The sequence below is a fragment of the Stigmatopora nigra genome, chromosome 8 (genome assembly GCF_051989575.1).
Source record: "Stigmatopora nigra isolate UIUO_SnigA chromosome 8, RoL_Snig_1.1, whole genome shotgun sequence".
Classification (NCBI taxonomy): Eukaryota; Metazoa; Chordata; class Actinopteri; order Syngnathiformes; family Syngnathidae; genus Stigmatopora; species Stigmatopora nigra.
Genome location: NC_135515.1, coordinates 6,007,744 through 6,019,679, shown reverse-complemented (window position 1 = coordinate 6,019,679; position 11,936 = coordinate 6,007,744). Strand labels below are relative to the sequence as shown.

Below are 11,936 nucleotides of genomic sequence, written 5' to 3'. Positions count from 1 at the left end.
TACCCTCTAGAGGGCGTATTTGCCTTGAATATGTTGTAGCAGTGAGGTAGTGCAATGAACTGTGCCAATATGATAACATGAATCCCAATCTGAAAACAATTAATAGCTAAAAGTTATGCATTAGTTTTTTTTATAATGGATTTATAAAAATATACATATTGATTTGTTTGGACTGGCTGCTGCACCCATCTAAAATAAAATGACTTTCCCAAGTTTTTGTAACCTGCCAAACAAAATGAGTTTGCATAAACGGTCTGTTCATATTTTGACAACAACAACAGTGATTTCACACAGTGGGTCAGTGTGCAGAACCAGACAATTTCACTGACTTGTTTTTATTTTTATTTTTTTTGACCTAATTTGATATGTAAACATCTCTACTAAAACACGACAAACTGGTCTTTACGCCTACAAGGATTTCACTGTATTTTGTTTTGGTAACAGACGTTGACACTTCAGATTACTCTGTTAATTAGAATCCTTTTATTTACAGTACATAGTCATGTTTTTTTGACAAGTCAAGTTATACTATAAGTGCATTGTCATGAGGTGAGCATCAGCAGAATGAGAGACAATTGACATTGTGAGAATCATGACTACAGGAAATCTGTGATTGCGCACGTCGGATATAACATATGATAGATGAATATTCAGTTGACAGTAGTATACAGTAATTGGATGTAAAATGCAAACAATTGCCGCAATACTTTCAATTGTACATTTTGTGGTTATATGAGGCATGAGCATTACTGAATGAAACATTTTTGTAAAGGACTGAAATACTGAATTGCTTTCCATCCTTCATCTTAACTCTTAATATTCCCGTTGAAGTGCATTGATCAGTAATTTGAGCTTTAGATTTGAGTGGAATGTGGGAGCAAAGTTGGCAGTGTGGTCAGTCATGAAGTATACGTATCTAAGTTTTTAAAAATGACAATTTCGCATTATTTTGATCATTGCAGTTCATTCGATATATATATACTATATTTAAAAAGGTACTAGTGTAACACTATATGTTGGCAGACATGGGACTCCTGGACTGGCAGTGTGAGTTCCAAGCTGCTGTGGCAGTTTAAAACATTTTACCGCAAGTATAAACATAGTGGTCAATCCCATTCTTAAATCTTTTGCCTTAATACGGTAGGTAGACTATTCAATGGCAGGGCTTGTGCCTCAATGTAGCTGTCAATTTGAAGTAATTTCACTCATGTCTTTGTGCTCCGTTAGCCAATAACCTTATAATTTCATACAAAGGATTAAAATATGTGACCATAAACTACCAGACAAAAAAAGTAATCTGTGTCACTTTTAGGCCTATGCAGAATGAATTGTTACACGTACTATATTATCTATTGTCAAGTACATCTATACTGTGAAAATACTACTTTTTTGCCCTATGTATTTTTCTTTATTATGTACATATTTCATGAACTAATTCAGTGAAGACTACAAGCCTCTCATGCCAACTTGGATGGGCGGATATTATACAGAATACTATAGTTTGTACTGCAGCAATAGTTGTACTACACACTCAACTTTTATGGAAAAAGACACAACGGCTTAGAAATGAAGAAAGGGACAAAAAAAAGTGTGAGCGGTTACGTTCACATCGGACACCATTCATTATGACTATTATTTAGCTGATGTAAACATTGGCCTATCTGGTAATAATAAATGACCATCATGATCGTCTCTGTTGGAACTTTACAAGTATAAATATATCTATCCAGCTGAAGAAAGTTAATTTATTACCTTATCAAGTCAAATCCCATTTGTAAGCATGCATGCATTTGCAGTAGAAGCAGCACAACAAAATAAAATGTGAGGTCACTGCAAACAAGCAAATTGGCTTATCGGGGAACAAAATATATGTGCACCAAATGGATTTAATGGTTTTGTGCGCATTGCGTCTGAGGTATGACAAATGTCCAATCCCACCATACTGCCTCTCCCTGCATATTTGCAGGATATTTTTGGGTGGTTTGCATCCTTATTGCATCAATTGTTTGTGTTTCTTCTCATACTTTCATGTCATCAATCATAAATGACATAAAAAGTATCGGTACTGTATGTACTATTAAGAAAACACGCCATTACTGTTTTACTGTATGCTTGAGTGTTTTTTGTAGGTATTCACTTTAAGAGTAAATACTTAATGATGACTGTAAATGACAACATTTGTAATCTATAAATTGGTCCCTTTTTTAATATGGTGGTGGATGGACTCTCTCTCTCTATATATAAATATATTTATTTATTTATATATAGTCTGGCACAACTTGGCTTCATACTTTTTTTTTGTGTAATTAGTCCTGTTTTTGCAGCCACAGCCTTTCAGGAATACTTTTTATAATATTTTGTATGTGAAAAAATCTTTGGAAAGTTGGAAATGCAATGATATACTCTGATAAAATTTGGGTATGACGAAAAGATGAGATTCAGGAGGTCACAATGAATTGAATAAGGGTGTTAAAATCCATTTTTCTAAAAGGTTTATTGGGCTGTACACTTGGTGATACTAGTTCATATCAACATTCATTGCTAGATACATTCAATGAGACGACTTGGACCTGTTGCAATTAGATAGTATTTTCATTAAGTACATATAAGATGCTAGATCATATTGTTTTTGATGGGTTGTATTTTTTGTACTCAAGTAACATGACAGATTTTTAGTGTTCTAAGTACAGAGCCAGAAGGAAATTCCACTTCCTTGACCCAAGTCAAATAGGAATACGTCTAATATATAAATCTATTCAATGCCTAAGTGTTACTTTACCAGTGTCTATACAATGCCTTTGATAGGTCTTGTGTCTCGAACGCATTTCTAAAGTGACTTTCAATATGTTATTGCATAATTATGAGCATATTATTGCCTCTATTTAATGCTAAAAGGGAAAGACTTCAAATAAATGAGAGAACAGGGAGTTAACCCAAGTGAAAAAGATGAATAATTAACCAGCTAAATGGCTGCTATTGATTAAATAAATGAATAAAGAAAAGGGGGGATTCTTTTAAAGTGCTGTATTGTTTGTGTGTCCAGTGTGCACCATTCTCTGGTATGTGGCTACATAAAATATTAGTGTTCATGTGTGTGTGTATGGTGCTCAGCTGTCCCTTCTATCTCAGGTATGTGTGAGGGTGCGTGGCCGGCGTGTATGCCAACTTCCTAAATAACCTCCTGCAGAATTGCTTATAGGGCACAAAGTGGTACTGCTAATGGCAGGATGGCACTAAATCTATTTCCCCCTTATTTTGGTATAGAGATAAGCCAAAACAAAAATATAAAAATACATACATTAAATCTCTTCATCTTTTTTCGTGGACATACATCCCTACTACACTATGAAAAATTAATCAACCATAGGAAAAGAAATATGCTAAGAAATGAAGGAAAAAGTAATAGCCATTGTTAAATTTACTGGGCCAAATTAAAACAATAGTCTTTAAGTTGACAAACAAAAAGCGATGTGACTGTATATGAAATTTTGAAATTTAAGTTACATTTGGAACTCTTTTTGTATTGGGAATCATAAAAATCTAATAGGGTTAAAATACAAAATTGTATATAATTGTTGATGAAAGTATAATTTTTCTTATTCTTACCCAAATATTTTGATCATTTTTCTCTCTCTGTATTGCCATAACATTATAAAAGACTTAATTTATTGATATTCCAACACTATTCCGACCTGCTTTACGCTATCAACAGACAATGTTTTGGTGAATGGTTATTTATGACCTCATGAATTCACAAATGCTCTTCCTCGTTTGTAGACAACATGCATGTATAGTGTATTCAAAACTGCACTCATGCTAAAAACTAAAAAAAAACCTCTATCTAAATAATACATCTATTGACAAGTCAGAAGCAGCATGGTTCAATTCATTCTTTCTAAGGAGCTGGGTAGTACTGGGATTGTCTTGGAGGACTTGCACTTAAAAAAAATAATAACTTTGCTGTGATTTAACTCTCCTGCCAACAGAGGGAGAAGAAGAAGCAGAGCAGGCACATGATTTGAGAAGCTAAAGCGTAAACCCAAACTCAAAAAAGGAGAATAACTGAGAAGAACTGGATCATTCGTTTGCTTTAGGAAGCCCTGATTTCAGTTGTCAGTCAAAATCTACTTCTTGGGTTAAATGACCTAAACTGATCCTTGAACGTGGACATTCAAATATTTATTTCATAATTTTAAAGGGAATAAAGCAACCTTTACATAATAAATGTATAGACTTAAAGTTTGTTGTCTTGGAAAAGCAGCAAAAAAAAGCATTTAAATGTCTTTGGAAATGAGTTCATTCCTAAAAATAAAATAGTGGAATCTATCTGTACATCTCTTGAATGTTTTTGGAATGTGGATGTATTCTAGATAAATAAAAATCCCTTTCGCAGGGACAATATAGAAATTCCACAGGAAAATTTAGATATGAACTCATTTTACTGTAATGAATTTTCACTAACCTCATCCCGCAGGTAAGGAAGAGCCATTTCAGCTATATTGCACTTGTCAATTATTTCAATCCCTTTTGGCATTTTCCCTCCTGTTGATTAATGTTCAGGTATTACATCAGGTCAAAAGTACTTAGGGGGGAAAAAAACAAATAAACAGTGTATTGATCTAGAGTAGTGGTGGCCAATTCAAGTCCTCAGGGGCCTCTATCCAGTCTGTTTTCCATGTCTCCTTCCTCCAACATACTCGAATCAAATAACCAGAATCGTTATCAAGCTTCTGGACGGCTTGTTGATCATTTGAGTCAGGTGTGTTGGTGGTGGGAGTGGATAGAGGCCCCGAGAACCGGAGTTGGGCACCCCTGATCTCCAGCAATCAATAAGTACTTAAAATAGCGCAGGATATTGACAATACAGAGTGAACGCTGCAACTCATGGGCTGCCATGTAAACAAGAGTGACCCAGTCTTCTGCATATCTCTTTAAATTCAAGCAATGGTTTAACTGTGCATTTGTATGGTGTACTATTCAGCATCTAGACAAGACAGTCCATTCATTAAGAGTGTATATTATTTAAATATACACAAGCATACAGATGTATGCTGTGTTTTTTGTTCATGCCTTTGGAGTTCCTTTGTTGTCAGCTTTGGCTCCTGTATGTCCATTTTCGGTATTGTCGTTCCCTGAGGCGTTAACCAGGCATTCTTTACTGTGTAGCAAGGGATAAGACAAAGATTACCCCAAAGATGCAACAATAAAACGTGTAATCATTACTCAGAGACATGGATACATTGAAATACTAGCTTTGCAAAATATAATTGACATACAACAATGGCATATTGTTGGCTAAGTGAGAGATTCTACTGCAAACTGTTCGGGTATATTGTAAACTGTTGTGAGCAGTGGGATTGCATTGTATATATTAACCTGATATGACTTTTTTTAGGAAAGGAATGTCTGTGAGCTATGATAGGAGAAAGTTTAAAAAGTGCCACAAGTCATAGGAAGCATCATGTGCCATGAATTACAAGGAACTTACTTCTTTTCATCATCTTTCAGTAGGAATTGGACCACCAGGGCCTTTATCACCATCACAATGATAACTAAACCAATGACTCCACCCAACACGGAGCCAATGATGACAGTAAGAGTATTGTCAACCTCAATCACTGAAAGCGCAAAAAGACATAAGACATGGTGAGAGAATGTTAAAACGATACATGATGTGAAGTCAACATGGTTCATACTTTGATCCACCACTTTGAGAGTGAAGATTGTGCTGTGGTTGCGGTACTTTTCTTTGGGATTTTTGGCAAAACAAGTGTAATCTCCATCATCTTCAAATGTAATGTTCCACAGCAGGATGGATATATTGTTGGTCTTTGATGAGCCCACAAACTCCACTCGCTTGTGTTCCACTTTGACATTGGGTACAACACCTTCGCTAGGAACCACTCCTTCACATAACTTGACACAACCAAATGAGATTTGGTTAGAAATGCAGCACAGAGTTGAAAACAGAGGTTATATCTACATGGTGATGCTCGTAAGGAATCTACCTTGATCATGGTGCCATTGTCGTTAAAATGCCAGCTGAAGGAGAGCTTGTAAATGCCAATGCAGGAGGAGTAGGTACATGGTAATAATACGGTGGAACCATTCATTGCCTCAACTCTTGACACTTTTCCTGTTGACACCTCCAGTCCGCAAATCTGCAGTACCCCCAACTCAAAGACTGTAAAATACAGATGTGGGGAAAAAAGTATTAGTAGTAATAGTTTTAATACAAAATGTATCTTCATTCATTTCTCAATGCCAGTAATGCACATATTTACATTGAAATGTGGACTTTTAAATTTATTAAATGTTTATCTTTACATTTACAATATTATTGTGTTGAAAGGTCCACTCATGAGCTGTCATAATTCAATGAAAACTGCAGTAATCCTAACATTATTAGTCTGGCGTCTGCCTAAACCTCTGTCCTATTTATAAACCCTGTGCTCTCAACACTCACCAACACGGGATCACATTGCACTTTGTACAAACTGGGATTAACACATGCACAAGACTTTACACCTATTTGTTGGTGTTTTTTGAAGTGACAAGGGGTCTCCCATTTTCCCCCTCTGTTCGTATCCATAAAAAAACTGTTCGTGCAAAGGTTGCACTTTTTATAATTTTAATAGCGAACATAGTTTGTATTCAAAGGACACATCAATGCCAAATGTTAATTAAAAGTAAAATGTGTTTGTTTTCACACCATGTGTCAGCTCATAGTAGTCTTAGCCGTTGTTGGGTTCTAATTCATGACTAATCTTACCCTTTCATCTTGACTTTTACCACTGGATATTTTTATCTCCTGTCTGCAATCAAGATGACCCGTCTTCAATATCAACAAGAGCTGTTTGAGTTCACCTTGTTCTTTTCTCTTCTTTCTTCTTGAGCTTGTCTCTCTCAGTGGACTTTGACTTATCTCTGCACCACCATTACTTTTAGCTTTTAACTTAGTGTCTTGTTGTTGAGAGAATGTATCCTGCATGGATGTTTGTTTGAGTGGTTCTAGAAAAAGGACGCTGAGAGATGGTCCACTTGTGTATTTTTAGATTGATATAATTGTTATCAATGACCACTCAAGAATTCCAAATGCTTCCATGATGGGAATCGCTCTGAATGCCTGGGCATGCATTTACAGCCATCAATTTTCTCTGTAGTTCTTGTCCTCACTAAGGTCACTGGTGAACCTATTATAGCTGATGAAAGGCCATCCTGCTTAGTGCCGTGAGCGCAAGCTTCTTCCAGTTAATGCACAGTACATACTGCTTACAAAACCAATTTCTTTCCTGGCATTTTCTTTCATATTTTAATAGGACGAGGTATATTGATCTTTCAAGCGATAATCATGGCAATTGGACAAATTCAATCCTTAAGTTAAGGTACCAATGTATAACAGGGATAATGTTTTCAAAGCTGACCCAGTGTACAAAGCATTGTGTTTTATGAAACAATGACATCTTAAAAAGTAATTGCTTCAAAAATCTATTCACAATACATGTAACATTTCAGGGTCTGCAGCAAAATGAGTGACAATTATCCACTGTTCTAGCTTGCTGATCTCAGAGTTTCCCTTTCTTTCCACAATGCCTTATCATTTAATTGGTCTGCATTAGGTTCACCTGCATGTATTTTTTCTACATAAGCGCTATTATCGAAAATAGAACATCGATATCTGAATCAGTTTAGCTAAGAGAACAAAATGTCTTGTCCTTGGTGAGCAGTCAAGGTGATGGGTTTTATTTAAGTAGGCCATACATTGAAGGGTTAATGTATTTTCAAGCAAACCCACAGAGAACTGGGCGAGGACACAATTACAACCCAGAGAGAGAGAGAGAGCGAGAGGAGGTGAGGATGTGCTGCTGGGAAGCATGGAAAGAAAAAAGGAGAGAATGGTCCCAGAAAAAGGGAAAAAGTGGAGAGATGAGTGCAGATGGGAAGGAGTCACCAGGAGAGAGAGAGAGAGAAAGAAATGAATAGGACCATGTAAAGGGGAGTAAAATGTATTTTCCAAGGTGATAGAATGACAACAGAGCTGACAATTTCAGCAGTAGCCAACTAACGCAATAAATGGAACTTTAGTAGTTAACATTGGCAGGCATATGCACGTTCAGCTTTAATATCATTATACTTGTATAATGACAATATAAAGCATTCAATTAATTTCAAATCTATAATCAGCTGTGATCCATTTGCTACATCATTATAAAGTTACATGGCTTTAAATTAATTTACTGAAGGGCGCTTAACACGGGAAAAGATGCTGTTCCTGATAGATGATGTAATGTAATCTTTGCAAGGGAAAATGTCACAAATGACAAAATTTTCTTCCACAGAGATGGGAATTCATGAGGATTTTAGGCCCTTGATTAGGCAAGAAGAAAAGAAGAGATAGCACTGGTGGGAAGTGGAGTATTTGTGCTGCATGTAAATTGGGCAGATGACAAATAAAGTGAGATTAGTGTCCGTTCACTCTTTCTTGGAAAATGGGAATCTGTCCTAAGGTAGGAAACCCAGAGTTATAACACATAAATCCCTGGCATGTCCACTATATCAGAAGCCCCAGGGTAGGAAAAGAAGAATGAATTGTAACTCTCCCACTGGTGAAGCCACATCTGCTAGGTAAAAAGTATTTTTTATGTTTAAAGTGTGCTATATTTGGATATTTATGAATCCAAAAGTCTCAGGAAAACACCCTGCTCAATGATTTATATGTAGCTGGACTCAAACTTCAATGAGTCATGCCTCTTTGGTGGCCATGCACAAATTTGCAGGTAAACACACAGTGCGTCAACTCTGGATGAGAGTGTGTGTAGATGTAAGAAATGTAGTAGTCCAAGTAGTATCTAAAGTTTGATGAAATATGCTATTTTGATATATATGAAATTATACCAGTGGATGAGTGGTTAGTACGTTGGCCCCACAGTTTTGAGATTGAGGGTTCGATCCTTCCTGTGAGGAGTTTACATGTTCTCTCTGAGCTTCAGTGGGTTTTCTCTGGGTACTCCGGTTTCCTCCCACATCCCAAAAGCATGTTGGGTAGGCTGGTTGAACACTCTATAATGCCTGTTAGGTGTGAGTGTGATTCTGAATGGATGCCCATCTCCTTCTGCCTTGAGATTGATTGGTCACCAATTCAGGGTGGCCCTATAGTTGGCTGGGATAGGCTCAAACACCCCATGACCCTTGTGGGGATAAGTGGTATGGAAAATAAATGAATTTAAATATCATATTTGTGGGGGGAAAACAAAAACATTTGAAATCAATCACATTTGTTTAACTAAGGCAATCTGGATCTGTGATGATTTTGATTCCTTTCGACAAATGCACACACGCATAAACAGACCTGATTAGGTAGTCATTATGGCATCTGTCAATGTGCGTGACTGCGCTGTTCATAAATGTAAAAGACTTAATGCTGTGGACAGTGATGCAGACAGTAAATAATACTCCTCCTTGACAGTGTGAGAAGTAACGACTAAGGTAGATGATGTGTGTATACCACAATGTTTGGACTGGCAACCAGCCACCTACTTATCCATCCTACAATAGAGTCTGACACAGAGGGAGCAGAAGATGCTGATAAGTTGGATGAATACTCTCTATACCACCAACACATTTTAAAGTGAAAAAGCTGCGGTGTCATGGAAAGATGCTAAGTACCACCTGAAGGCATAGAAAGAGGATTCAAACTCACCCAGCAGCACTGCAACTAGCAGACCTGGCACACTCCAGCCGGTGTTGCCCAATGACGCCATGACAGCACCTTTCTTGTCCAAAGCCTTGCGTGTGTCCTAAACCTAAATGCTGTACTCTTTCAGTCAAGTTTAGGAAACATCAAAATGTCTCTGTCTAATGTTTCTTTGGAGCAAGGTGGTCCTGCTTTCAGTCCCTCCCTCTTTTCCCCCTCCTGTCCCAGGAAGGAAGTACAAGGACCTGTGTCCAGGCTGAAGAATTCAGATCCCTGCCCCCTGTTTGTGTCCCCGTCTTCCCCTCTCACTCTCCCACTCTCTGATTTCCTGTCTTCTGGTAGCCGTGGGAATCCAGCGAGCAAATTAAAAAAAGGCAGGGCAGAAGCTGTTTGGCGACATGCTGTGGTGTCAAACAGCTTCAACACTCAGTTAGCGGCAGTATCAGTCACGGAAGCACACCAGCCAGCATGCCGCACATGGGGGAGACATAGGCTATTGGAGTGATGGACGGAGCATAAAAAGGATGCTGGTGTAGAGCAGCCAGGCAAGCAAGCAAGCGTACGTCTCCCCGGCCGGAAAATAGAGAAATGAGTGCGGGAGGTACTGCAGAGGGAGAGAAGAGAGTGAGAGAGAGGGGGGGGAGAGAGATACAGTGGCACAGGAGATGAGGCTTGGGGTGTGTTGGAGAGAGGGTGAAAGTGATTTCAGATGCCACATATACACACACGCCAAGCCAGGACAATTTGGCTGAATCAGCCTTACTTTACGAGAGTTAGAGACAGAATGTGTGCTTTGCTCCAGTCATGCCACATGATCACCACTCAATGTCTTACATGCTGCATCCACTCATCCTGTCTCACGTTAATGCGTCTTTTACTCCACACTGCCTCCACCGATGTTGTGCTGTCACCGGCTGATCCTGTTAATTGGCACGATGGATCTGTATGAATTCCAAGGTTAACCTGAAAAGACCAGAGTAGAACCTTCAAGGTCAAACATAAAAAAAAACATGGACATACCTTCAACTTATACGTATTCCCCGTATCTTATACGTTTTGGATCATTTCAAATTGTGTACGCCGTATAAATCCAAATAAAATTCCATTTTTAATTTGGAGATAACATTAATCAAAAGTTCTACCGGCTTAAAGAAACCTTGTGAGTCACAGCTATCAAGTGCGTTCATAAGTGAGTTTCTAATACCGATCTGAAATTCTTACAGCTTGTCATAAAGTTCTGAATTTGTCTGTAAAGGCTATCCACAAGTCCTACTTTCCCTATTTATGTACTACTTTTGGATGTGCAGGTGTCGATGGCAACTCCACAAGCAGTTAAGCCAGGAAAGTGATGAACCCAGCGAAAGAGGTCAGTCTGTGCATTAAGGGTGTGGACCACTATCCCTCACTGACACGGCAGGGTTATGTGGGTGGTTTAGATTGGATTTATGTAAGGTCTCTTTGTATCGTCTAATCTTGGTGAAGGACTCATTTTATGGGTTCAAGTACATTCCTTTGAGAAAAAGCATGTAGCCTGGGCAGAAAGATGTAAAAGATTTCCATGTTGTACAGGTTAATAGTGGATTTGATTAATATTTTGTTAAGGTGGCACATTTAATTATTTTTTTAAAGTGCTGTCTCTCTATAAAGGGCTGTCGATTTGTGGTTTTAACTCATAGGTGCATAAGTGCAGTATCTAATGCAGTGTGGATAGTTAGCTTCACCCTTAGTCACTTGGGAAACAAGCGTACAAGAGTTGTAAAAAGGTTATCGATATGAACTACCATACTATTGCTACACTGTCTCTGTACCCTACTATTTACTGGCAACCACTCAGGGTGGGAACCGCCTGCTGCCATATTCAACTGAGATAATCTCCAGCACCTCTGTGACCCTCCTGAAGAGGAGCCCATAGAAAATGGATGGATCTGCACAGTAGAGTGTCCTTCAAAAGACTATTAATATTGATGGTCCTGTAGCGTCATTGCCGTTGACACACCACTTGACTTCCTTTCTCATCCTGCCTATCATATAGCAATGGGTTCATACTTCAAGATTCAAATAATGACTGACCACAAGCACATTAATTTGTGCACCTATATGGGACACTTATGAAACAATGTGTAATGGTATAAACAGTAAATAAAGAGAATACGCAAAGGATTTCCGTGTGTGCATAGAGGTCCTGCTGTGTTTTTTCTAATATCTAGTGACAGTGGCATATGTACATACGCACCTGCTCCTG

General features: G+C 38.1%; 1 protein-coding gene across 2 annotated transcripts; it reads right to left on the bottom strand.

The window, feature by feature from the left end:
* Positions 1 to 460: 460 nt before the first annotated feature.
* On the bottom strand, positions 461 to 10,306 carry LOC144200654 (sodium channel regulatory subunit beta-4-like). Of its 2 annotated transcripts, XR_013327163.1 has the most exons (6): positions 9,701 to 10,306; positions 6,009 to 6,184; positions 5,697 to 5,916; positions 5,489 to 5,618; positions 4,463 to 5,158; positions 461 to 3,976 (listed from the first exon to the last, which is right to left on the bottom strand). XR_013327163.1 is itself a non-coding variant. In XM_077722900.1 (5 exons), exons 1-5 carry the CDS (start codon positions 9,759 to 9,761, stop codon positions 5,065 to 5,067), a joined length of 681 nt encoding a protein of 226 aa, XP_077579026.1. In that variant the 5' UTR covers positions 9,762 to 10,306; the 3' UTR covers positions 461 to 5,064. The 2 variants fall into 2 exon arrangements, 1 of the variants encoding a protein (XP_077579026.1); XM_077722900.1 differs by having other exon boundaries at positions 461 to 5,158.
* Positions 10,307 to 11,936: the final 1,630 nt, after the last annotated feature.

Coding starts and splice junctions, on each gene's coding strand:
- LOC144200654 (XM_077722900.1), bottom strand. CDS start 9,761: ATGGCGTCATTGGGCAACACCGGCTGGAGTGTGCCAGGTCTGCTAGTT. Junction 6,185..9,700: donor GCTAGTTGCAGTGCTGCTGG/GTGAGTTTGAAT, acceptor TGTATTTTACAG/TCTTTGAGTTGGGGGTACTG. Junction 5,619..5,696: donor TCTCAAAGTGGTGGATCAAA/GTATGAACCATG, acceptor TTGCGCTTTCAG/TGATTGAGGTTGACAATACT.